General features: G+C 31.0%; 2 protein-coding genes across 8 annotated transcripts in view; one reads left to right on the plus strand and one right to left on the minus strand.

Annotated features, from left to right (window-relative positions):
* The window catches only part of LOC141453470 (uncharacterized), a 337,574-nt gene extending 312,261 nt beyond the window's left edge, over nucleotides 1–25,313 (plus strand). For 2 of the 4 annotated variants that reach the window (XM_074126766.1, XM_074126764.1), the window contains 7 exons: nucleotides 4,109–4,273; nucleotides 6,954–7,082; nucleotides 8,429–8,543; nucleotides 8,635–8,754; nucleotides 8,868–9,004; nucleotides 10,033–10,163; nucleotides 10,255–10,548. In XM_074126766.1, the coding sequence (XP_073982867.1) occupies nucleotides 4,109–4,273; nucleotides 6,954–7,082; nucleotides 8,429–8,543; nucleotides 8,635–8,754; nucleotides 8,868–9,004; nucleotides 10,033–10,163; nucleotides 10,255–10,429 (972 nt within the window). In that variant the 3' untranslated portion in view covers nucleotides 10,430–10,548. Of the gene's footprint in view, nucleotides 1–4,108; nucleotides 4,274–6,953; nucleotides 7,083–8,428; nucleotides 8,544–8,634; nucleotides 8,755–8,867; nucleotides 9,005–10,032; nucleotides 10,164–10,254; nucleotides 10,549–10,700; nucleotides 11,314–24,298 lie in introns of those variants that run through there. The other 2 variants (XR_012458005.1, XM_074126765.1) reach the window with 2 other exon arrangements.
* LOC141453468 (anoctamin-1-like) lies at nucleotides 10,508–27,779 on the minus strand. 4 transcript variants are annotated; one of them, XM_074126763.1, is made up of 18 exons: nucleotides 27,688–27,779; nucleotides 26,942–27,105; nucleotides 26,453–26,587; nucleotides 26,242–26,346; nucleotides 25,175–25,327; nucleotides 22,714–22,853; nucleotides 19,909–20,080; nucleotides 18,694–18,926; nucleotides 18,085–18,245; nucleotides 17,747–17,985; nucleotides 16,755–16,919; nucleotides 15,352–15,555; nucleotides 15,149–15,246; nucleotides 14,506–14,651; nucleotides 14,158–14,363; nucleotides 13,893–14,059; nucleotides 13,077–13,182; nucleotides 10,508–12,961 (listed from the first exon to the last, which is right to left on the minus strand). In XM_074126763.1, exons 3-18 carry the CDS (start codon nucleotides 26,570–26,572, stop codon nucleotides 12,491–12,493), a joined length of 2,886 nt encoding a protein of 961 aa, XP_073982864.1. In that variant the 5' UTR covers nucleotides 26,573–26,587; nucleotides 26,942–27,105; nucleotides 27,688–27,779; the 3' UTR covers nucleotides 10,508–12,490. The 4 variants fall into 4 exon arrangements, with proteins under 4 accessions (XP_073982864.1, XP_073982863.1, XP_073982861.1 ...); XM_074126762.1 differs by having other exon boundaries at nucleotides 27,656–27,773; XM_074126760.1 differs by having other exon boundaries at nucleotides 27,525–27,731.
* Nucleotides 27,780–27,915: the final 136 nt, after the last annotated feature.

Genomic DNA, 27,915 nt, shown 5'->3' on the forward strand with positions numbered 1-27,915 from the left:
CTTTTATTTATTATAAATTATCAATTTAATACAAGTTGTCAAGGGGAGAGAGATAAGTAAATTATTAAGCCCACAAATCTTTCTGTTTATCATTACAACGTCAATATTTTTTCAGTCTAACTTTATAATCCTATGAAAATGACGGTTAGTCATCAAACATTTCTTTATACGGTGAAATCTGTCAAGTATATGATGGAACTAATTTGGAAAACAGTAAACTTTCAATTGAAAGACTAGGAGAGCGGCACAGATGTCCCAAAATCATCATGCTTTTAAAATTTTGAAGAAAATAGATAATATTGATGTACAAAATTTAATTAGAATTGAAGTTTTATTGCTGCTCTATACAAGCTTGCCCAACCTCTGAATGTAGCCTGTACTTCTAATGTTTTGTGACCTTATCTTCTAAATAATAGAAATGGTTGTGGAAAGAAAGGGAACATTTTAAGGAAGAATGGAACTCCCAGATGCTGTACACACTATCCTCTTGTGGACCACATTGATCTGGTGAATGAAAATCCACACGTCTCCCTCAATATTGTAGAATACAATAACTATACTCAGTTGGTACTTATTTTTTTTTTTTGGCATTGGCTTCCGCCATACAGCCAGCATCGTCTAGGTGCTTATCACTAGAATATCACTCACTCTTATCAATACATTCGCTTCACACATTCATCCCTCTACTATATACAACTATTTACATACAAACTTACAACTAATGGATGGATCAGTACTCTATATTCCTGCCATCCTTATAGCTTAACCAAAATTGAAATCACCGTAATCCTTCTCTAATCATTTTCTTCCATTCATTCTAATCGGCTATAACTTTTAAATACACTTCATACTTCTTTGCTAGCTCTGCTATAGACTTAAGCACATGGATGTTGGTGGAGAATACTATGTCTTCTTAGCGAAATGATGCATCTAAATACCTGTATAAGTCGTCAAAACATTCGTTTCCTTTCTAGTATATAACGTGGACATATCATTATTATATGTTTGAAATCCTCCTCCTCATTGCAATCTACGCTAAGAGAAGAGAGAGGACCTTTTGTTGATCCTGTGAAGATACGATCTCTGCACACCGCGTGGTTCGCCCTCTCAGTCTGCTTATTGTCGCAACAACCCATTTATTAGTGACAGTTACTTACAATAGGAATTGTTGCAGTGAAAAATATTTTTGAATTTGACCAAATCTAATCCCATATATTGAGCCGTTTGTTGCACAAATCGATTAACTCCACTTTTTGAAATGATCTTAAATTTAAGTATCAAAGCATTTGGTTCAGTCATAGCTTTTTATATTTATAATAAATGTCCTCAAATAATAAAGATTATCACCATTAATGTTTGGCCATTAAAAAACATAAATAATTTATTTCAGAAGCCATTTTGATTAACACAGAGTTCCCGTAATGTAAATCGTTGCAATAATTCAACTCAAATACAATAGCAGCCGCTACATGACAACGTTAAATTTATATTATAAACGGAATTACAAAAAACAATGTACATTATTTCATCGTATTTCTCCATTTGTTTTGTTTTATGAAGTTAATCGAGTTGTGCAGTGAAATTATATTCACGTAACAATATCTAGTGGGCTCTACAGTAAAATTTATTGCTATAAAATATTTGCTAGTCAGATAATTTCATTTAAAATTGAACACTTTCAATCAATTTAAGATTAATCGATTAATTGAACGATAGTTATTTATCGGAAATTAAACTGGAACCTAGGTACTATGTGTATAGCTGGTGGTAATGAAAGGTTTAATAAAATTTTACCGGTATAGATCTAGCGGTTGGTAACTTAACTATTTATTATTATCTTTTATTGTAGTTAATTTAAACTAGGATCATTTTTTTCTCCTTTATTTTGATCTTATCGTAAAATTGCATGTGTGCTTTGAGTGAATTACTATCGGTAATTCCTTGAAATCTATGCACAGAATGCACCCTCCAGTTGTTATTGCTTTTTAGCTAACCCCTCCCCCCCTCTGTACGATAATCCTTTTGTCTGTTGAACTAGTTTCTGTTCGCTGCTGATATCGTGGCTTCTGATTCATTAGGTCACGCGAGGTTTGTTGGTCGCAATCAATGCCTTATCGTTGCTTATATTACTATTCTGGATTATTTTATTAATTCAGTTTTATAGAGGATATAAAAAGATTTTTAATTGACTTATAAAAAAAACTGAAATTTATTACTTAAGACTGCAATTAAAAATTTATCAGTAGTATAAATTGTTGTGTGCTGATTCTGGGGCCAGGTGAAAGGAATAAAAACCCCCATTGCGCTACACCTTCGTCAGCAGTATTCCCTTATTCTACCCTCTCTCTCTGTGCTGCTAATCTCACTTTAAAAAAGTCTAGCAGTATCCTTGGGCTATAAATACTCGCATCTCGCCACTGGACAAGGGAAATTGTAGAGGGGACATCAACATCAACTAGTAAAATTTTGTAACAATTTAAACTAGACGATAGTTTGTTAATAGAGTTAAACCAATTCTAAATTGGGAAAAGTGCAATTATATTGATAGATTAGATTAGATTATACTAGGGCGGCCTCAAGGCCTACGCCACTGCGACCCCTTTGGACCTATTGTGGCTCCCCTCACTCTAAAGCTCACCCTCCAGACCCTGTCCTTTTGATCAGACTCTTAATGCTGGAGAGCGATTCTTGGGTAAAGCTCACAGGCCTCGGTTTTTCCTCCCCAAGGAGTAACATCCTTAGCCACACAAGCCCCTCACACTGACACAACACCGTGCAGTGCCATTTCCTCCTGCTCCTGACACAACCTACAGAGGCTATCATCCACCAGGTGCCCATGCGATGCATGTGTTTTCTGGGGCCTGCAGTGGCCTAGTTAATAGGCCTACAATCATCCTTATTAGCCCCACGCGGCCTTGACGGATTAATTCTGCAGTCAGCCTTGTTGAATAGCCTTTAATAAACTCCTTCGCCTGTCTCTGCCCAGTGGTGGCTAGCCATCACTCCTGAGACCTACTCTGCACCCACAAGTTAATGGTCGCAGTCTTAACACAGTTCGGAACCCCAAAACAGGGCTCCGGGCAATTATATTGGTAACACTGTGCAGTACTTAGATCCACCTGAGTTAAAAATCAATCAGATGATCTAATTCATGGTTAGTTTCTAGTTTTTGGTCACACACATCATTTATAGTATCTTTCCATAAACTACAAATTTAATTTTGAAAGTTTTCATTTAAGTATATCTAATAAATTTAACTAATTTAAATTCAGACCACATTTACTTCTCTTCAGCTTGATTGATTTAAAAAATTGTAGGTTTCATATTTTTTGATTGATTGTAGAATAAATTGTAAATAAAAAAAAGAACGCATATGTTGCCGTGTACTGTAAACTGTACCAGAGTAGTGGTAAAGTTTGGTCTCTGCTTTACAATTCCCTCCAAGCCCTAGTTTGAAAACCTTGACAAGCTGTTCTAAAACAAGGCTGTACTTTGGCCCTTAACCGCTAAAACACACCAAAGGGGGCTGCCTTTGTAATTTGTACTACACGGCTAACTATAAAAACCTTGTCACGTAGAGTGGGTGTGCCTTTAGGTTAGACGATTTATCTCAGCAGCATTTACTCTAGGTGTTAAGTGGTGTTACCTAAATGTACTTATTTAACAACATTTGAAATTTAGAATGATATCTTTAATGAATAAAAATGAGTAAAAGATCTGAGAATGAGGATTAACTGAATTAAACTAAAATCAATTATGAATAAATACTCATCCAAATGTTTGAAATGTATAATATAACAACGAACCGTGCCAGATCTCCTTCATATGTAGATAACAAAACAAAAAAATCTATGAGATTCTTACAGCTCACTGTTTGATGATCGATAGTGTTACCTGCTACGAAAGGAGGCCAACAGTGCACTGAAAGAAGCCGAAGGCGCCAAATGAGCGCTTGTTTTGCATAAAAAAAGAAACACCTCCCCTTGTACTCTCTGTGCTTCCGCTTCAGGACCACCTCTCATGCTACGCTACAGTTCATATTAAGAATTATTTGAAGAAAATCAGTAAAACTCATAATTATCCCCATTTTTTTTTTCTCTGTTTCCAGTTAGATGGACGAACACTTCCTGGGAAAATAGGACAATCTCCAGGAGGAGTGGGCAGAAATGTGGCCGATGCACTTGGGAAATTGTACCGAACTCCTCCGCTTCTCTTGTCAGCCGTCGCTTCAGACCAGTTTGGTGCCTGTCTACTAGACAGCCTCAACCATATTGTAAGCAGTTTAATGTGGACAAAATATCTTAATAATAAAACTTCCTTATTGAACATTACTTGGCTAAATATGGTTACGTAATAGCCACTTACAGTTTGAAATTTTCTATTTAATTAGACATTTCAGACCAAAACCTAGAAACCATCTATAATAATCCAGTTTATGATGATTATATGAAAAAAATAACTTTTCGCCTCCTTACATAGACCGCGGTCTCAGTCATCTTACAAAAATCAGTACCTTTTTCCAATTAAGACCCGGCAACTCCTAGTTTCCTCTTTTATATTCCCCCATTTCCACTATGGTTGCTTAGTGTATGGCGGTCTTTCTGGTGATCTTGAAGATAAGCTCAAGCGCCTCATGAACTATATTCAGCATTTCCAGAGACTCTCGCATTTCGCACTGCTACGATGAGTTGAAGTGCTTTTTCCCTGTCTATCGCCGCCAATATCTTTTGGCTTCTTTCCTTTTTCAAGTCATCCAGTCTCAAAGGCCTTCCTATATTTTCCAACTCCTTAAGTTTAAATCCTCGATACATTCCCGTAACACTAGATCTCGCTCATCTGATCTTTATATTCCCTCTCACCGTACCTCATCCTTTGACAAATCCTTCCTGATCGTGCTACCTCTCTCTGGAACTCCTTGCCATCATCTGTCCGCCATGCTCCTACCCTATCCATCTCAGTTATCTCCTTTCTATTCAGCTTCCTCCGAAATTCTAATTGTTTTAATTTATTTCCTTAATTTCTGCTGTTATTTTCATTTTCACTTTTTGTAAATACTTATTTATTTATTTATTTTCTGTTTAATCACAGGCCAAACTATTAAGGCCTTTATTTGTACCTTTGTTTATTCTTAGGGGGACAATTGTCCCAGAATAACAAATTTCTTTTCTATTCTATTCTATTCTACCTACTATATAAATGAGACCCAATATATCATAACAATTACAAAGAATATAACAGGGAAGCCACATTGTACTTTTTCAAACTTATTTTACAATTTCTGATCATAAGGTAAGAGTGTTTTTGATAAAAAAAGGTTTCTTACTCGTCTACTTCAAAATTACTTTTCACGTAATCTGTTTTATGCACTTTTGATATTTTCTAAACAACCTCATGGCAGGTTTTAAAGTAAGTCAGTTTATATGACTTTATAATTTACAATTTATATTTTAAGCGTTCTCAGAAAGTGAATAATTTTCTTATAGATTGTAAACATTTTTTATTAATTTTTTTTAATTTTATTAATTTATTTTTAAAAAGCAAAAAAAAATGTGTATAAGAAGAATAGATACTGGGTTTTGGCACGAAACCTCCTAATTAAATAAAAAAATTTAGATGAAAATGACTTAAAATGAGTGTTAAAAAAATGAATTCTCGCCCTATCTATTGGATAACAGCTGTACTATTACCTAAAAGTTAATTAAATTAAGCATAATCTACATCAGTCTGCCTAATCATTATAAGTAAAAAAATTGTTTTTAAATCAAGTAAAATCATCTGGGCGGATCCTTAAAAAATAAACGAGTTTATGATAAAGCAAATGGGTAACTACAAAAACGTGGTTAAGTCTGCAGTACTGGATAATATGGTTGATTCTTTTATGTTGATTTTATCCGTAGTAACATGTATATTTATTATATCCGTGGCCGCTTATGTTCTGCCTGACACTTTCGGATTTAAGTACGAAACTTGTTAGGATATACAATAAACATACATGCAATGTTGGATAAAATTAACTATCTAAGTTTAATTTTCTTACATAAGTAGTTTTATATGTTCATGATATGGTTTTAAATGTTCGTTTCTAGTAATTATTTATTTTAAAGATGTTGCCTCTTGATTCATTCAATAAATTTTTCTTTATTATAATGATGAATCAAGTGTATTAATTGAAATCAAATAACTATTCGGTAAAAATTCTCGTATTTTTAGACGATTTGATTGCAAAAAAAAAAAATTCTAAATATTTCTATTTACTCAGTAAAACAACCATTTTATTTATTTAGTTTTTTAAATGATTTCTTAACGGCAGTAATTTTTTGTATCTTAATTTAAAAAAAAAAAATATTTTAATGACAAGAAAAATCAGTGTTAAAAAACGAATTCTCGCCCTATCTATCGGATTACAGCTGAACTATTACCTAAAAGTTAACTTCCCAAAATGGCCACTAGATGGCAGACCTGTGATTCCCAGCTCAACCTTTTCACGGTAAGGTTTTTCAGTTTAAATATTGTTACAAATTTGTACTAAATTTTCGTTCTATTAAATTAGAAGGGTGATGTTTAATTTCTATGGTATTTACAAGAATAACTTAAAAATAGTTCATCAAATCTGCTAATTCAGTTTAAAGACTGAACTAACATTGGGCATTTTTACTACATATATCTTTAAGCAAGAGTTACGTGTTGTAGAATTCTGTGGAAATAAACTTTAATCCAATAGTTTTTCTGCTTAACCGAATTTGAAAATCACTTACAATGCATAAAGAGTTTCAATGAAGCAATTCACACCTTCCGATTGTTCATATTATGATTGGCAAAAGAGACCAAAAAGAATAAGATAAAATGAACTCATTGTATTATTAAAGCATTAGGGTCTCCTCTAATTGCCATTCGTTAATTTTGTTTCTATTGTTTAAACTTTTGGTGTCTTCTATAAAAGTTAATGTGTACAGGACTCAACTGGTGTGATGGTAAATGACAAGGAAAGAACTGCATCTTATACAGTTCTAGTAGATAAGTTTGGTGAAGCAAAACTTGCAGTTGGAGATATGTGCATACACTCTGTTATCACACCAAGTCAGGTAAGTTAGTTTTCTTTTAAATTAAGTAGTTCTTTAACGTTACTTTAACATGACTAATTCAGTTAGTAAATACCGTAAGTTGCAGAAAAATAATTGACGACTAATTGTACTAGTTTTAGTTATAGTTGCGCAAATAATAGCTAGTAATTTTCACAATAGTAATCGTGAACCACTACGTAAGTATTTAATATTTTTGAATTGTTCAAAGGATTTTAATGACCAATACATTTTTATCTGTTCATTTATCTAATAAAAAAAAACACTTTCAGTCAATATATTTAGCTGCTAATAATAAATTATTTGTACCGAACTAATCGAACCCATGACAATTAGTTGTGTATTTTACTTACAGTTGTAACATTTACATATGTTCGTGAATGATCGTTACAGTTGTAAGCTTTATTTATTGTTGTTTTACTTTCATAGGTTTTCTTACAGTCATAAATTTCACCTACTTTCGTAGGTTTTACTATAAGGTTTCACCGGAAGGGAAACCTAAAAAACTGAGTTAAACTTACGACTTTTTTTTAGTAAAATTAGCATAAAGAACTAAAAGCTTTTATACATTAATTGAATAAAAAAAATCAATGTTTAATCGTTATCTTTTGCCGCTACAAATTAATTAACTACAGTTAACTATTAGAAACTTATAAAAATGAATCGTGATTTTACGTAGTCATTTAACTTACGAAATTTATGCTTACTGTGATTTATTTTCATAAATGTTCTTACAATCGTATTTATGCTAACATTCGAATGTTTTACTGTAATAATAGCTATAAGAAAAATTAGCTTACTACTAAATAGTCAAGCTTATTACTAGTAAGTAGAAGTACTCAATACCGTAAGTAAATCCCTAATATAATAACTAAAACCTATAATAAAACTTATGATTGTAATTTAGCTTAAGGTAACCACCTTAAATTAAAACTTTTATATTTAGTATTATTAGCGCAACTATAACAATAGTTATTAGTTATAGATTCAGTTTTACTTCATATTTAGTTGTCTAATACTTAACTCTGGCTAGATTTATGTTTTTTACATAGATTCCATTACGCTGAATATGCAATTTTTATTTTATTCGTCTCTTCCTAGTTTGTGTTCAATGGATGTGTATATCTTCCTTAAAATACTCATTTTGAATTGCTGTTATTTCTTTTATTGTTCAAATTATTCTGTATAAACGTATCATCCATCGCCTCAGGACAGAGTGCTTTCGATTGCTTTAATATTTTTTTAAATATTATTGGTTTAAATGTTTGTCCCGTATTTTTCGTAGATAAAATACTATTAAAACTCTCATTTAGAAAAAAACTGTAGTTCATTATAACGAATGTTTACAGATTTCTAAACACAAAGATGCTTTAATAAACGCTCCAATGATAGTAATGGATGGAAATCTTTCTGAAGAGAGTATGTTATATACACTGAATGTGGCTGCTGAACATAGAACACCAAGTAAAAAAAGTTTTCATTATTCTTAAAAAATAATAAATAATAATAATAATAAAATTTGTATTGTAGCATTTAATTCTGTTTTCATTTTCAGTTTGGTTTGAGCCGACAGAATTGAAGAAAGCAGCAAAGCCTTTCAGTTCTGAATTGTGGAAATCGATAACTTGTACATCGCCTAATTTGAATGAATTGATCACCATTGCTAAGACTGTTGGTAAATACCTTCTTCTTTTTTTATTTAATATGATGAAACTATAGGTTCTAATGTTCTGTACGTTTTTACTGTTAAATATTTTGTTATTAATTAATCTTTATTATTTGTTTTAGGTGTAAGCGGCGATATAAGTGGTAATATCGATGATACTGATATAAATACATTGATAAAACTATTAGCTCATTTAACAATTCCATTGGCTGAATACATTCCTGTAATCATGATAACTTTAGGAAGAAATGGAATATTGGTATGTTTATTTTGAATTATTCTACCAAAAATGCAGAAACAAAGTTTATTCTTCTTTGAAATAATGACTTCTTTTGCCCGAGACCCGTCTTCATTCTCTTATTCTTCCGAAAGAAGAAAGGTTTATATCAAAATAATTCGTTGAAAGTTATAACAAAGGTCTAAAGGGGTGGGGGATGAGCCCTTTTTTGAGGGCAATCTAAATAATCATCATTTTATTACTCAGCATCCCAGAACTTCTCAAAAACAATGTTCATAAAAAGTAATAAATTCTTCTGTGCAACTATTCTTTGATGATATTCTTGCAATTGCAGAATATTAGCAAGGGCAGTTCGGGACTCTTAAATAAAACCAATTCATAGCAAACTTCCCCGACCAAGCGATTAATTCTAGTTATGGTCTTCAAATGTATCTATACTATTCTTGAGCAGACTTGTCAGGACTTTTGTACGTCTGCTTGGTTGACTAAGAAGATGACGATTCTAGAATGAATTCATTTTAATGTTCTCAGCAGTGAAAAGAAATGCTGCAATTATCTCCTCCTAAGAGTCTATGATTAGCCTATCTAGATTTGATTGATGAGATGTCAAATCTTGGATTGCCCGACTCTATACACTCTGGCTACCACTGCTTTCACTTCTTGCGGATAGTTTTTATAGGGAGAATTGGAATTCTTTGTTGGTGATCAAGCCAGGTGGTCATGTAACTTGTAGAATGAATTTGTTTTGCCCCTAGCAAATTGAAAGTGGAAGGCAAAAGCGAAGATAAATGACCCTCTTTGTAATGGATTTTCCCGAAATAAAAAGTTATCTTACTCTGTACATGTGAGGAAAATTGATGAATTGAGTGGGTTGGATTTTTAAATCTCGAACTTATTCCTCGTTTTCCACTTCTCCTAAAATGCTAAAATGTTCATACAATACCGTATGCTAGAGTAACGTTGTTGAAGCAACTGTATGATTTCTAAAAGAAAAAACCAATCAAAATCTTACTTACAAACTAATTGCTTTACAATTTATTCTGTTGAAGATGATAAGCAGAGTGAAACATGATGAAGCAATAAAAGATAATTTTCAGAGTCAATCCAAAGAAATTTTCGTCAGATATTATCCAGCAGCACCACAGGAGAAATTAATTAACGCTGTGGGAGCTGGCGATTGGTAAATTTCCCTTTACATATCTACGTTGTTAAAAGTATTAAAGCTCAATTCGTTGACGATAGCATTCATTATTTGGTTTTTTCTATTGCAGTGCTGCAGCTGGTTTTATCTCTGGTATCCTACAAGGTTTTACGGAGCCAGAATGTGTTAGTCTTGGTATCAGAGCCGCTAAGCAGGCGTTGAAATCCAATACGGCCATACCACAAAAATTTGATTTTAATTTTTCGTCACGTTTGAACGCTGAATTTACCAATATTTTAATTTAATTTAAAACAAAGTATCAGAGTTCCAACTAGGGGAAAAAACAATTAGGGTAAATTTATTTTTCAATTATAATACGAAAATTTCTGTAATAAAAATTATATTTTATTAAGTTCACAGATAACTTTTTTAATTTGTTATACTTTTATTCAACTTACCATTGCAAACAAAAATAAATATTTATTTAAGAGCTTAAGAAAATACTTTCATACTTATTAGAAATCTCCAGTACACTTCACTATAATAATAATTGTTTATATTTTATATTGTTCACAGCATCTCGTGGTTTATCTATAAACTCTTAACTTATAACTTAAGGAAGGTTAAATGTAGAGGAGATAAAACTTAACAACTTTAAGACACACGTAAAGGTATTTTTACGATTAACAATGACTAGTGAAAAAAAAAACAAAAGACAGAAAAATAATAAACAAATAATAATTTAGTTTGAGAATCAAAAATATCACAGTTAACATCTTAAATTTTGGTTTAACTCTGATTTAAAACATAGGCCGGCTTCTTTAGATAGTTAAATTTTAAATCTCGCTAATATACAGAATTATTAAAAGTAGACTTAAGTAGTTGTTAAGTGGGACTTGTGTCTTTATTGTTTGCAAATAACAATGACAGAGAACAAAGAAATCAAAACAAACGCGATGCCAACTAATAATTCAAAAAATGAGGGAGATTTAAAAGAGATTTTTGATCAGTTATAACAATTAAACTAAATAAAACGAATTCTTACAAATAAACTGATGAGAATATAAAACATGAAACATATGTGGGTGGCTAAATATCACAAAAAATTATCATTTAGGCCTGTTTAGAAACAAAACATTTTGTATTCAAAACTTCAACACTCCTTATCAAAAAAAAAACGGCAGTAATGTTAGAATTACGTATTTGTTTTAGTCCATAGGCTTCATTTAACAATTTAGCTTTATTTTTTTATAGAATAATCTGAACTTCTACAAATAGCATAACTATCAATGTGGTATATTAAACCACTTTATGTGAAAAAATAAGCTTTAAAAACTACCTACTTAATCATTCAATTAAGCAATCGCAATTAAGCTGTTAAAGTAACACTTTGAACACTCCGGCTTAGTTTTAATATAGTTAATGAAACATGAAGACTAACAATTATGTCAGATCTAAAACGAGTAGTTTGTAATTTTGTCTTAAAACATTTTAAATAAATTTTTTGTCTTAAAAGATAGTAACTACAATAGCTTTATAAAAAGTACACAACAATCAAATACTTAAAATTTGAGCTAAACAATTGATTCTTAACAAGATTACATACAGCATCACACAAATTCATGAATAAGTACTGATGAAGAAGTTACTAGAGGGGAGATATAGTTTGTTGGTTGCCTCACCCCCTAAGACATTTCATTTTTATTTCCATGCTGCACCATATACTGTTATTTCTGTATCTAAAATTAGTAAACTGATTAAAAATGAAACTGTTTCAAAATTTAGTTGGCTAGACCACTGTAATCTCATTTTTCTATATTTCTTTAAGTGAATAGCGTAAAACTCTTTCTCTTGTAAAAGGTCAGGTGTTATTGTTAATTTGTTCCAGCATGAAAAAAATGGCAAGGCAGGCTTAGCCTTGATGGTTACTCATGCATACTTATCTAAAAAACCAAAATTTTAATGCAACATAAGCATTCATTATGTCTTAAATGTCAAAGAGACGAATTTACAATTTTATAAGATATTTAAACTATAGACAGCTCTAAGTTTTGCAACTTAAAAAAAGGCACTGTCCATTAATATATATTTTACTTTTTTAACGAGCTTGAATAATCTATATAATGTTATTGTTTAATTTTATGGCGCATTTTCCTTTTTAAGTGAAGCTATTGCACTATTCGTTTTATCCTTAACATATTATTTATAAAATATACTTTATCTTTGGTACTATGTTTTAAAAACTGAAGTAGATATACCAAAAGGAAGAGATATCTTACTTTCGACGGATTACTCACTATTTTATTACTTTTTGCAAACTAAATATCGCGCAATTTTTTTTTGAAGGCAACGAAACCAAATAAAAATTACACAGTCACTTCAGATATCTCACCAAAACTTTGCGGCCGGTGTACCAAAGCTTCATCTTTTGGCCGTCTACTAAAATATTTACCCCAATCTTGTTGTCTAGAGTAATTTTTATTATAATTATTATTATTTTGATTTGGTGGTTCTTTCTGTTCTTCAATGGTTATGGATGAACTACTAGATAATAATGGATTTTCTTTATAATCATGTTGTCTAGAGTACTTTTTAGCAGAATTTTTATTTTTAGAATTACTAATACTTTGATTTGGTGGTTCGTTCTGTTCTTCAAGGATTAATGATGAACTACTGGAAAATAATGGAAGTCCTTTATATCCTCTGGTTCGTTTTGCTTCTTCATGTATAATGATTTCATTAGTTATAAAGGTTTCTCTTCGAATTTGTTCTTTAAGTTTACGAGGTACATCTGGGATACACCACTCGACCATTATTACCGTAAATACTACAATGTTCTGTTGGTAAAAAAAAATATATATATATATTTATTAGTCAAGTAATTATTTATTATAATGAACATTCACAGACTTCAAATAATAATAATTAGTTTGATCTTGTTTCTCGACTGACCTCAAATACGACAACGAAAGCAAGTCGAGCTGCTAAAATTGTCCAATAAGTTGTTGTGTGTTCATATCTATTTGTAGCCCATGGAGGTTCTCTATAGTCCACATATCTGAAACAATTTTAACAAAAAAAATTTTAATTCACGGGCAGTAACAATTTTATGCACCAATCATTCATAAGTTGGACTAATTATATTAATCAAATTTGCATTAGATATATTATTTTTTTTCTAAATTCTCTAAATGTTCCTCTTTGCCAGTTGTGTACAATGAATGCTGGAGCATTTACGTACTGCGATTAAATAGATTTATAATAAAACTGTTTATAAAATAACACATTTTTACAAACCTTCATTCATCAATATTTAAAAATAATAATCATCATCATTTTTACCCTCACAAAACCATTTTAGTGCCCTATAAGGTTCCTTGCATCTGGGCCCCTTAATAGAAAATGCCATCCCTGAAACTAGGTATACATTGCACAAGGATCAAGGATGTTGATATACTTTGATTCAAAACAGTTTTCCGGGACAATTCTATTAAGGGAATTTTAGCAAAAACCTTTTTGAGAAGCCAATACGGTAATGTATGCTCTCATTGCCCAAATAATATTATCAGAAATTAAATACTTGAGCCAATGTTTAACTTTTAAAGATGTAATCAAAAGATGTCAGTGTAATTAGTGTGACATGTCATCAAGACTTCTAAAGAAGTACCAATCCATTTATAAGCCTTACAAGACTATCAGATTTGTAAAGATTATTTTATGTAATAGCACTTATCAAAAATTCGCATAAATTTTAATTATAAGTCTAACCTGCAGTAGTGTAAAGTTGTATTAGGCCGATGTTTTAAATCCAGGTCTTTGGTGTCCATAGTTGAAAGTGAATGATTTAGAAAACCATCTAAAGAGTAATTCTCGCTTACAGTAAGGGTATAGACAAGTTTTGGAACAAAGTCAGATGTAAATGCAATGATAAATCCCTAGAAAAGTAAAGTATTAAAAACTTTTTCTGTTTAAAAAATAATCAGTTTAAATAAGAAACAAATCTTAATCTTAATAAAAAAAAGGAAAAATTTACATTTGTTACAACAGCTAATTTACTGATGGAATCCAGAATTCTATACCAAACACCAATACTGCGAACTCGTTGGGCCACTGGTCGGCGATGGAATTTGAGAATTTTTTTCGCATCCAATCTCAATTCTATAATGTTGTTAATGAGAGCAAACAATGGGGCCAATGGAAAAGCGGATACAAATATGGTGACAAATCCGTACTGCAAAACTAAATAATTTGTCGTATTGAAGAAAGTTAGATTAGTCAATAACAAAAAAAGAAAATCGCAAATATTTCAAGCTTAAGTCGTTTGAAAGGTTTTCTACAATTTAAAATACAATCGATCAAAAACAGAAACAATACTACTCACTCATTTCTAAATATTCCGGAAAGAGATCACGATTTCCCCATGGGATAAGTTCGTAATCTTGCCTCCATTGTGGGTCCTTCTCATCTTTTAGATTTTCTTTTTTATGTTTTCTTAAAGATCTTGTTTTCCACCATTTTTGTAACATTCTAAAATTAAAATTAAAAATTTTTGTATGAAAAGTGAGCCACTGCTTTCTCTAATTATTAGCTCCGAGAATTCTTAGAAAATAGTATTCATAAATAAATTTGAGGACTTTTAACATAAATGAAAATCTGCCAGTTTTCATATCATATATAGAAAAAGCAATTTAAACTCAGAGATTGAACTATAACTTCTTATGAACTATAAATTTTTCTTTTTTTTAAACACGACACAGAAGCTTAATTAATGATTAAATTATACCAAAAACTATAATAATATTGAGAATTAAACAAATTTAAGATTCTCCTTGTACTTGTAACACGGTACTCTTCTTAAATATAACTATGCTCCACAAACGAGGGGATTTGCGTTTATTATTTTGCAAGGAATAATATTAACATGCCTGATATTATGAAAAATAACGTAAACAAATTATATTGTCCAAATAATCAATAGTGTGATCCAAGGATTCACTATTACAATTTGTCTTTAAAATACTTACGGCATGATCATTTCCAAACTAGTATTTAAAGCTTGTTTCCCGACCATTATGATACAAAGTTGAATGCACAGTTCCAATAGACATCCACCAGGGTTGCACTAAAATATGAGGAAAACCAGAAAAATAAAACTTATCATTAGACCAAGTAAAAACAAAAAACAAAAAAACTTCGATAAATGACAAGATTAATAATTTTCACTTACTTCTTCTTGTCTATAACTTAACAATCTGATGTAATTCGCTGGATAGCCAATTAATTTGCCTTTGTAAAATGCTATATAGAAGATAGAAGCATAATAGTTAACAAATTCAAATAAGTAAATTTTTAGTGTGAGGGAATCATCAAATTCAGTTTGTGTTCTTAGGATTTCCATTTCAGTTAGATAAAACGCTATCCATGAATATACCTAGAAAACAAAAAATTATTATTATTATAATTTTTAGCTGTTTTTGATGGCCACCTGATTACATCTGGTCAGGATTTACTGTAGGCTTACGCACTTGGAACGGGCAAACAAGTTAAAAAAATCCTAAGTTAATGGATGCTTTTACTTCTACTCATGGTTGGAAGTAGCTTTTTTTCCTGTCATTAAGTGAATGATTTTTTTGAAATATACACGTAGCATTTACTTTTTATCACTTAATACTAATATCTTGAATTCATTTTCGGTATGTAACAATATTTATTTGGTCATGTTTTGGCTAAACCAGTTAATTAAAATAATAAACTGTTACGCTGAATGTATCTAATTTTTAAAATTCGGGCGTTATTTAAACTTCATTTTAGAAAAAGTTTTATGTATAATAGCTTCACTCGAGAAATTTGTAAGTTGAGGGAGGGGCAATTTGACGAAAAATTTCAAGAAAGGTGATGTACGAGTAAGCATTGAAATTGAGTCAAATCCAAACCCAACTTAAAAAAAGCTTTAAAAGAGGTTGATTCTCACAAATGAGCTAAAAAAAATTGCTGCTAATTTAGGAGAATCTCACTGTTTAATAAATAGGCACCAGAATGACTTTTTTTTATCATTGTGCCGAAAATGCAGTTTTTTATCTACTTCTACAATCTACAACCGACATCCCTGTAACATCTCCAAATGCGAAAATGGAGATACAGAACGAAATAGAACTCTAGTCATTTGAATCTTGAATAATCGCGTAGACTATCTTTGGAGCACTGAAAGGTTCATATCTACCACAAGTCTTGACTCTTGTGAACGAATTACCCTCGAAGTAAAACATAGCAGGTCAGTCTGCAGGTAATTTCATTAAGATTTTTCTAATTCACAGTTCTTTATTGTGCAAATTACTGAAAGTACGATAAATGTGAACTGAAAATCTTAAATTTAGCTACAAAATGCTGAATCCCCCTGAAGAAAAGTGTTTTACTTAGAAAACTTAAACTGAATAAGATGTGGTGTGCCTAGTGTTTTCTCCAAAGATTTCCAGGGAGTTTATCCTGTAGGAGTAAACATATTTATTTCAGGAAAACAATAGAAAATCTGATGCAAAGAAAAAACTATCTCCAGTAGAAGCAGTTATGAAAAATAAATAAATTATAAATTTTGTGCTCATCAAAAATGTGTAAATGTTTGAATGAATTTACCCAACTGAATCCAAGTATGCAGACAAGATTTATGGTTGCAGCAGTTGTAGATGTAAACAACATTGCATAAGATGTTATAACCGAATCTCCGTAAACACTTAATGCTGCTAAAACTGACATTCTATATAGTACGACACCCAGTACACAACCCAATGCTAGAAGAATCTGTAAAATAAAATATATTTCAATAATTTTCAACTATTGTTGATAGAATGGATAGATAAAGTAAATCAAATTACGCTAAAATGAAAGAATCACAATATTTTCGGCTGCACAAGTTGGAAATGCTTCCATTAGCTGATTGCCACTGAATCAGTATGTGCACTTGCATATCCTCATTACCTCCACCTAACGGCGGGATGATTAGACTACCAGAAATCTAAACTTCAGAATAGGGTTCTAATGAAATCGTTTCTGGGAAGGACAGATGAAATTACAACAATATGGTTATACTAGGTCGATAAATTTAAAAGGTTGCCTAACTATTATAAGTAATTTGCAATGTACTCGCTTATCTTGAATTTCAATTGCTTTTCTTTTTTGAAAAGAAAAGCACTTCTACTTCACACATACACTGTGCTATCAAAACTTTGAATTATATTTACTAAAAAAGAAATACTCTCATAATTTATTGCGACTGATAATGTACTAACAGATTACTTTCGTCCCATCCTCTCAGATAGTTATTTAACTAGCGTCAAGTGTCAACGATGAATTGAAAACAAAATCCAAGATAAAAGCAATTAGGTAGGGTTTGGGGAAGTGTCGTTTATGGAAATATCAATTCCGTCACGCTTGTTTTAAACCACTGACGCAGCATTTTTTGCTCCGAAGAAAAGGGGATCCTCAGCCGTAAACTAAAACTTAATAGCAATTAGGGACTTAACAATAAGTGGAGGTATCAAAAACTTTATTTTTAGATCGTTCTTGATGAAAATAATTTTCAAAAGCATACAAAATAAAGTATAATATATTAAAAATAAATACTTTACCAAAAGTAATACAACAGAAAAAGACAAAATGGTCGTTGGAAATTTCATCGTCCAGAACGGAACTTTTCGTTCAGTAACTCCAGTAACGACGTTTACACGACGTTTTTTGAGTTTAAATTTTTCCAATCGGGCTAGATATTGAGGTCTGGGTTGTTCTTCTCTAGTGTCGAATCCTGTTAGATCCCAACGATGTGTCATTTCTGCACTGTACCTTTTCCATAATTCCAAAAATGTTACCGCTGGAATTCATAATGATTATTATTTATTGATTTGTTTTTTGTTTCGAAATGGTGTAAGTTTGGCTATAATCTAAACAAATAGCGTTTGAAATTACCTACCCCAAACTGACATAAAAACGGCAAAGAACACAGTGGTATAATTGTCAAACAGGTAAGTGACTTTTGAATGAAGACATGTATCTCTAAGATCCCAATAACCACAAAATTTATCACAGAGGGGACACATTTTCAAATCAACTCGTCCGCTACAAATTTCGTTGCTGAAAAAAAATAAATATATATGTATACATAAATATCTAATGGAAGTAGAACTATTAAAAAATAAACTAAGCAAAATCTGTGATTTGAACAATCCATTGAGAGTCGGTGGGTACGCAGTTTTAAGTGTATTATCAGTGATTTTTATACGTTAGTGTGCTTGTTTTTATTTAGTTTTAAACCGGTTATTAATTCTATACTTCTTAGTTAAATTCGTATTTTATTTAATTAATAAAAACATTACTTTTTTTTGGAAAAAAAAATCCTCTATTTGAAAAAACTAAAAATTCTTCCTCATAAATCGGTTCTTGTTTTCTCAAATTCAAAGCACCCGCAAGAGATATACATATTTAAGGCATTGTTGAGGAGAAAAGAACACATTATGCAAATCACATGAATGTAATACGTTTCTCCATCTATTTATTCAATTTACCGCCATTTCTAACAAACCTTGGGTGGTCGTCCGGCATTGTAATGAAACTATAAATGAAGCAGCCCAAACCAGCTATTGAAGCCGGAATTAACATGTGCGTATAAAATCCAAGCCAGGTAAAATAAAGGCCAATTTTGACGCCAAAATATCTTTTTATGTAGTCTACTGGTTGGTATCTGTGCCATTTATTTACTGATGCCCATTCATGTAACAACAAGTACCTCATAGAGCCTGGCGTCTTCAGATCACCCTGGAATGGATAAAACATTGATTTTAGGGGTAACTATAGGATAATTTGATTTTTATTTTACACGTAAAAAAAAATTAAGAACCTAGAAACAAGGCAGAGTTAGCTCAATAATTTTACATTTGTAGTCGTTAAGATTTATTTTTTGTCAGAATAGACCTAGTGCATGATAGGCTTAATTCAAATCCTGCTTTTCTACTCAGCATTGTTTGTTCGAACTATCGTCCTTTTAATTTTTTAGAAAAAACTAAACAATAAAACAGCAAAATTGCTGTTTAAGGTCTTAATAGCAACTCCTGAGTGTGTGAAAGAATTAAGCTGTCTCTTTGTGACGAAATTTTTAAGAAATGCAGTATCTACATATACGCTAAGTAATTAATTCTCTCTTGATTCATTGCTGTACTGAGCTATTTTATTCATTTTCTTCAGAGCCGAAACAACTTTCTACATTAGCAACTGTAGTTACGGGAAACGGTAGCATCTGCTCTTAATATTATTTCTCATAAATTAATTTTTGGGGGGGTCAAATTCATAGCGTACGCTAGACCCGACAGGTACGCGGTATCTTTTTGAATTTAGTACATAAAATACTAGTCACACTATCAATAACATTAAAAAATATATTCTTTAGTCTGATTACACTTTTTTTTTATTTTTCTCAATTTTCCCTTGTGGGTTGATAGAAGAAGAAAATTTTCTTTTATTAGTTCACACTTGATTAGTCATTCAAAAATAGTTTTAAAGAGAACTGAAGTTCTGATTGTTGATATTTATGAGTAAATGTAAGAATGCTACAGCTGGTTTGTGAATTAGATTTGCCTCGCATTAGACCAAAAAAAACACTGTCGCTGGTTTTTTTTTAACATTATAACAAATCTTTAATGGAAAAAATAAAAATGAAATATCAATTATAAATAGAAGCAACTACGCTATCAATAGGAACTTTGCCCTGTAAACTAATATTATAATTAAAGTAAAAACTTACATCGTGTAGCGGATACGCAGCCGAATAAATGCCACCGTTTAATAACCTTTCCATTCCAAAGACAAACATATCGTGAGAAGTTGGTTTAGCGAAGAGTGTTCTGTCCAATATAAACTGTACGATTCTTGAACGTACAGCTTGGGTAAAGAAAAGCGGGGCGTTTATGTCAAAACTAGAAGAAATTAAAAAAAGATAAAATTATAGATTATTTTTATTCAATAGTTTATCAACTAGTATTTAATAATGTAAACAGTGGTTGGATTTGCAGTGCAAGATAAAATCGTTGACTTAATCAGTCATAGTCGCATGTTTTCCTTCATTCTGATTGGATTCTGATTTTCGGAGGGGTTGCAAGTTTAGCGTGTGTGCTTTGTTAGTGGAGGTAGAACTTTAAAACTGCTGATGTATCATTTTCTGGTGATAGATGAAAACATGCGTTTTATGACAGATAAAGTAATAATTAATAAAATAACAGCATTTTTTTAAAAAAAATACATCATCCTAGGCGCAAACCTATAATTTTTGATTTCATTACCATCTTATTTTGAAAAGTTTAACGATGTTAATTCCCTGAAATGGATATCAGCAGAAATTTAATTTTTTTTAATTCACTTTCCCCCATAGATTACCACGGGGAGATAAATCGAGGGACATTATTTAATTTTTATTTCAGTGATTGAAATGTAGTGTTAGCGCCATATAATCTTTGTTAATCTTAGAGACAGTTTTATAATTCCTAATTGTATAAAAAAGTCAATGATTAATTTTAAAAAACTAAGTTACGAAAAAAAATGTATAAAATGACTTTTTTATATTATTTTAAGCCTTATGTACTTAGCAAACAGCCAATAAAAAGACTTCTCTTGTTCTGATAACTGCTTTCAAGTCATTTAAAAGTCTTGAAACATTTCCAGAACATTTTCCTAGTCCTCTTTTTATCATAATTTTAGTCTAGATAGAAATCGAGTCATATTTGCTATAAAATGCAACATCCTTGATCCCTTTGTTAATATTGTTGAATAGCTTCAAATCTCTGTGGCAACTACTTGAAAAATTGAGATAACTGAGCTCAACTCTATTATTCTATAAAAATACTAAATATATACCAGCAATTTAGCCACTTCGCTTTGGATAACAAAAGCTTAAATCTTCAAAAAAGCTTCAATCTTAAGTTGAGGATTTTTTTTTTTTTAGTCTGCTGAAATTTATAATCTAAAATTTGCAAGGAATATTCGTTATGGTAGAGGGATCCTCCTGCATGGCATTGATGCGGTTCAACATGACAGCTTTTATGCTAGCGTTCATCAAAAAGGATGAACGCTAGCATAAAAGCCTTTGACAGATTGCCTTTCTCACAGGCTGCTAAAATCTTGATCACAACTTTTTCACTCGAATTTTTTATTGAAAGATGATCACCCAAACATTTTCAAGGAGCAACTTCCTGCTTGTAATCTCTTCAAATACCTACTGGGGCTCGACAAAAAAAAAAAGAAGAGATATTTTCGTCCGCTTTTTGTGCATTTAAAATTTTCATTAGGCTGGGGAACAATAGCTTAAAATGTTTAAAAATTTATAAAGCATATATATCAGCTTGATCCTGTTCATTAAAAAAAAGTTGCAAATTTTCTTCTATTAGGAAGGCCTTTAAGACGGCAAGCTGATGAACACAATATGGCATGCAATAAACAGCAGTTGATACATTAACCATTTTATGCTATTTCTAGTAATCCAGCTCTAAGGTTAGTTATACTTTCACTAACACATGACACAATTTATTTTTCCATTTTCAAAATAATAAGTCAAGCAGCTTCCCCAATGCTCAGTGGTTCCAACTTTCAATAGTTACGAGTATAAGACTTTCAACCGTATATCCCTTGCTAGAGAGTCTATCCTTAGATATTTCTTCTCCTCACAAATGCTGCCTACTTCAGCTTTAATGTATTGTAACGAGAAATCTATGCTCACATCACAATGCACTTTGAAAAAAGCTCAGAAAACCAATGACCTCAGATGTTGACGCGCAAGAATTAAAAACGAATCATCATATTACATTCTTCTCTATCTTTACCCATGCAGAAGAATGTAATTCAGAATGGGAGAGGCCTGTGCTCACAAAGGTCTAATTTCTAAAATAAAAAGATCGCCATATTAAAAAATTACGTTCTTTCAAAATTAGAAATAGATTTTATTAAGCAATGAAATATTAATATTTACCTACAGTTGGTAGTTTTCATTACATAAATAAAAATCAATAATCTTAGAATCAAGAAGTCTAGTGTAAATTAATCTGTTTCAAATGATACATATTTTAATTTAATTTGTAATTTTTAACCTTAGAACAGATAAAGACTTCATTCATTAAAACTCGTTGACATCTAAGGTCCATCAACTGCCGCAGCCTTTTTTCAATGCATGGATTATCTCCGAACAGCATTTTTAGACCCGGGATCTCCGCTTGGAAGTCAGGCGGATTTTGGAAGTGGTTTAAGGCTTATTATTATATTGAAAACAGAAAGGTTGCCAATAAATTTTAGCATATGTTAGTGAAATGTTTGGTAAGATTTCTGAAAATGAAATAAGTGGTTACCATGTCTTCTTCCAAATAGAAGTGCTTTGAATGTGTGCAACCTTTTTCAAAGAAGAGTGAAGTTTCCTTGTCAGTAGATAATTATTTCCCCCCTCCTCCCAAAAAAGTTATTTATGCTTGCTTAAAAATTGTAGATCAATCGGCATGCAAAGGAAAAGTCATTTACAAAATTCAAACCAACATAAATTTTTTCACATTTATTGTGAAATGTCACTTACAGATATTCTTTATCTCTACTATAAATTGCCGTGAAACGTTGATCTTTCTCTGGAAATATCTCCTTATCAGTGTAGATAAATCTTTCCATCAATATGTGCAATGTTCTTTTAGCATTTGATTTGAGTACTATCTTTTCTTCCTTCAGAATTAACAAAAAATAAAATAATAATAATAATCATGCTTTATTTTGGGGAAAAACAAAGTTTTTCGATCATATTTACGTTTGGAAAAAAAAAAAACATTAAAGCTCCAAACATATTTTTTTCTACTTAGCAAAAATGAGTAATATGGTTTCTAGACGTTCACATTAAAAGCTCATGCAGTAATGTTCATTGTTTTTGGTGACTGATTCATTAATCCAGAAGGAAGTAAAGAATAACGCCAATTTCAGTCATGATTTTTTTATTTTGCCGAGCTTTCGACCTAGGGACAGTGGAACATTTTTTACAATATAGTAATAATGAATTTGTATAAAGCTATGTAATTTACAAAAATTATTTACTTTATTGACCATATAAAATTTTTACAAATAAAAAATATATTGTCAATTAGGTAATTAATTTTTGTAAACAACATAATTTTATACAAATTCATTATAACAATAACTATATTGTAAAATATTTCCATAGCCCTAAAGATTACCTAGTCCCTAGGTCGAAAGCTCGGTAAATTAAAAAAATCATGACTGAAATTGGCGTTATTCTTGCAGCAATTTGCAACTTTCCTAAAATTGAAGTTTAAAATTTTGCAGAGATCTTATCTGAAAAACAAACACCCATTCAATTTTATATTTTCGTATTATTATTATTATTGATTTTTAAAAAAACCTGAAAGGGTATTAAGGTTTTTTAATGAAATATTTGTAAAACGTTTTGTAGAAGCTTCAAATAAGATTTCTTGTGTTGAAACTGCTCTTAGAATGCAAGAAGATGAATTCAGCAGCTTTTCCCAGCAGAGAATTATTTTGCTAAGTAATGTAATTCCAGCCATTAAAGTATGGCGAGTAATTGTTTTATTGAATGATAATATACAATGATGTTTTGTTTTTAGTGTTTATTACGGATCAAAATCTGAAATTAGAATCTAATAAGAAATTAGTAGGATGTTAGCTTAAAACAAAAATTACATAACCTTTTTTTAGTGGATTTGTCTGTTGTCACAGATTTACTTCCTTTCTACACAATTATTTAACAATGCAGAAATTCTAATTATTTCTTTTTGCAATCAAAACTCACTAATATATAAGGGCAATGGCATCCAGAATCTTGCGTATTCACTGTCATCTTCCAGTGAGTGAACTCTGTTCACTCTAGAGTAGTCTCTTACGAAAGAGTACATTGCCGTGGAGTAGATACCAGAATATGTGGATTCCAGTAAACGTTCTATTCTTAGCGTTAATAAGTCTTTCCATACTTAAAGAAACACTCGGCTTAGGAAGGTCTATCTAGAAGACTGTTTGGTTACCGCCTTTTTACATTCTCATTTATATACGTAACAGTGTAATGTCTAGCCCTGTCAGTTTTTTAATATTAATGAGGATTAAGTGAGTTGCTGAAAATGAGTTTCAAGACAATGACGTTACAGGAAATGAGAATTCCTTGAGCTTAAAAGTGAAAGACTGAAAGAGATTACTAATTCCACGCCAGCAGTGGAGAATCTGACTCAGAAAACGACTAGAAATGGAATCTTAAAAACCATACACCAAAAAAAGAAATTAGTTGAATATTCTACCAAAGAAGGCATCGGTCCTAGAAGGGGCATTCAGCAATTAAAGTAAGTTAGAAAAGTATTCAAGTAGCAATTTAACCATTTTCAGTATTAGAATGGGAGTTTATTAAGTTCTAGAATCATAAATTAAGGCATTTATTTCTAAAAGTCTAATATTACTTTAAGAGGATATATTAATTTGTACAATATCCTAAATTATAGAACTCAGCTTTAATTGTAAGAAATAAAAAAAACAACCACTGTAGAAATGACTGTCCAGAAAAGCATTGTTTAATAGAATTAAAACATAAAGTTAATTCGTTTCAAATATTTTAAGAAAACATTTATTTGGCAACCACAAAACTAGCAAAAGTTAACATTTTTAACACACACTTCAAATAACAAAGCAACTAAATAAATTTAACCACTGTAATATTTTATTATTTAGGCACAAAACCATAAGCATCAAACTTTTCCATTCTTTATCTTTAAGAAATTGGTCATTCTCATTTTGGGAAAATCTTTCACTCACGTTACACAATCCTCCTTCATCAAGAAAAGTGTTTTGGAGTAATGATTTAAGTTTAGTGTTGCAGCTTCCTACGCACAGTTCCTACATTTCAAACATAATATTATTCTATTTACATTTAAATAAAAACAAATCAAAAACTAAAGTTGTTTTTGTGGTACTTAAAGTAACTTAAAATAATATTGAAATAAAAGATTAGTGATTGAATAAAGGTTGAATTATACTTTTTTCATTGGCATTCTCAGTTTCAAAATTTCAGCAAAACGTCGGAGAACATCAATAGGAGCATGTATTTTGATGAAATTTAAAGTAGAACCAGATTCTACCGGTTCATTTTCAAGTTTTAATCCTTCCATTGTTAAATTGTTTTCAAAATTCTAAAAAAAAAAGAATGTGTTTTAGGATTACAAAAAAAAAAAAAAGAAATGCGTGAGCTTACTATGTCATAAGTAAGCCCACAAAGTTCATTAGAAGTTTTAGAAGTCACGATGTTTCAACCTCCTTGGCTAGTAAGTAAAGAGAATATAACCTTGAGGACATCTTCGAAAAAGATTTCTGTAAAGCAAATTCATTGTTTCGCACGTAACCAAAAATAGTGAACTTTTAAATTGATTAAAAATAAAATAGTGGTCTAATATTTTTAAAGCAGTCGGGACTTTGCTGCCGATAAATTTTATGATGTCTTTTATTTTCAATATCTCAATTTGGTCTTTCAATGATTATTCTTCAAGCATGGAAGAAAAGAATAGATTTCAAAACGGAGCTTCAATGGCTGTATCTTCAATACAAGGCAGAGTTTTTTTTTCTTTTTTTTAATAGGTCTAATGGATGTAACTGAACGTGATTATTCAATGTTAGTACTACTTTTATGCGTTAAAATCTACATATAACTGCAAATGAAGTATAAGTACGAATCCAAATAAGATATGAGGAAAAGACATCTTACCATTTACATGGTAGCTCTTACTTCTCATGTTTTACTTAAGTATGTATGAAATAAATTTTGAGACATTATGATGAACATCAAGATCATCATTTCCAGAGGGCTCAAATTCAAATAATTAAGGTATTTACACGGTCAAGAGATATGTTCATTCTTATTGGTGCATTTGTTGCGTCGGCAAGAGCAGGCCTTTCAAGAACCAATATGTAAAAATTCAACCTCAGAACATTTTTATAAAGGTAGACAGGGGCAAAAAGTAAGCACAAAATAAGTTTGCACTTACAATATTTTAATTTTTTTAAAATTTGGTCGAAATCATCTAACAATCTAATAAAAAATAAATTCTACCTTTCTCTTTTCAAAGGCAGATGGTTCTTTTGCTGATGGATGCGATGAATCCCAGACCAAAACAAAATCCACAGTACGTATTCCATCATTGAAGTATGTTTCAAGCTATTAAACCAAATAATTGTAATAATAAACACCTAAGAAACTTAATTTAAAATAGTTGAAGAATAACTGCTAGTGTAGTAAATAGAAAATAAATTGAATTGCTCACCTTTTTCAAGTCAGTAATCTTAGCTTTCAGTGGTTCTTTTACATTTTTGAGTTTTTTATTCCTAACTTCTTTGGTTGGACCAGGATTTGACACCCCTTCTCCTTTTTTATTCTCCTTCATTTTTCTGAATTAACTCTAAATAAAAAGAATATTAAGGTATATTACAATAAATGTACAAATAAATCGTCTGTTGCTCCATTTCAGACTTTAAATTATTTAAGACTTAAAATTTTATGGAAAACGAGAGAAATACGAATGAAGTCATCCATCTTCAATCATGGGTTCTGAATGAGGTCAAGATATGAAAAGATATTATTAAGACAACATCCTTATCGTTTATAAAAAAAAAAAAGATTTGAGAAAGAATAAGGCTGGATCGTCGAAGAAAGATTGAAATTTAAAAAATAAAATTCTTTGAAGCATTGCTGAACTTTTAATATTGAAGTATAGATTGGAACCTGTAATGTTTAGCAATTTTTAAGAAAATACCTGGCAAAATCTTCTTCTTCAAAAGAATTCACTCAGCAACAACCAGCGGTTCTTGCCACTATTTCTAAACGTCTACTTTTTGTTATTCATGGCACTTGGGGAAGAAAACAACTTCAAATGTTCAACAAACTGTCTCTAGGAAAGTGCCCCTCTTTTTATAATATCTGAAAACATTTTACGCAATTGAATATACACAATTTACAATATTTAGAGTAATTAGTCAAGAATTACAGAATCAGCAACAAGGGATAAAGGTTCAGGTGATAAAAACTCTCGAATAGCGGATAAAAGAAAATCTTGACCAAATTTAACGTTAACTGCATAACTCAAAGTATATAATCATTTACAGGTAAAAATTTAAGAAATATCTATATTCTAAAAATAAAATTTCAAAAAGTAGTCCTATTCATTCTGTCAACAACTGCTTTTATGTGGCAACCTAGGAATTTTTTAGTAATGAAAGTTCGTCGTTTCTACACACTTAATTCTCCAGCAAAGAAATGAAATGAATAGGACTTTTATTTTTATTTATCCTTTCGTTTCAGTAGAAGTAGTATAAGATAAATTAAATTTTGGCACTTACTTAGGTGATGATTGCAATGACAAATGACAATTTTAATTTGTAACATAGCAACATTTAAAAAAAAAATTTACTCGCTCTTTTTTATTTTAAAACCATTCAAAATTCACAATACCTTCACCTGAAACACCTACATCTCGTTTCACGCACAATTCATCCTCCTCACCTAACATCTCTCCTGAAACTCATATTCTCATTCTCCCTTAAAATTAAAATTAACTAGGTTTTGGTAAGGGACGTACTTATTTTCAAAATATCGATGCAGTGGGAGGGCAACATCGATGCATCGGTAACATTGATTTTTTAACCTTTTATCTAGCTTCAAATTCAAGAGGTCCATAACGCCACCCCCATTTGTCGCACATTTTTATGTATCTGTGAATTTGAATTTCGT

The sequence above is a fragment of the Rhodnius prolixus genome, unplaced genomic scaffold (genome assembly GCF_049639745.1).
Source record: "Rhodnius prolixus isolate KJV_2025 unplaced genomic scaffold, Rpr scaffold_3, whole genome shotgun sequence".
In the NCBI taxonomy this organism is placed as follows: Eukaryota; Metazoa; Arthropoda; class Insecta; order Hemiptera; family Reduviidae; genus Rhodnius; species Rhodnius prolixus.

Coding starts and splice junctions, on each gene's coding strand:
- LOC141453468 (XM_074126763.1), bottom strand. CDS start 26,572: ATGAAGGAGAATAAAAAAGGAGAAGGGGTGTCAAATCCTGGTCCAACC. Junction 15,247..15,351: donor TAAGTTATAGACAAGAAGAA/GTAAGTGAAAAT, acceptor CTCATATTTTAG/TGCAACCCTGGTGGATGTCT. Junction 14,060..14,157: donor AATTAGCTGTTGTAACAAAT/GTAAATTTTTCC, acceptor TTACTTTTCTAG/GGATTTATCATTGCATTTAC.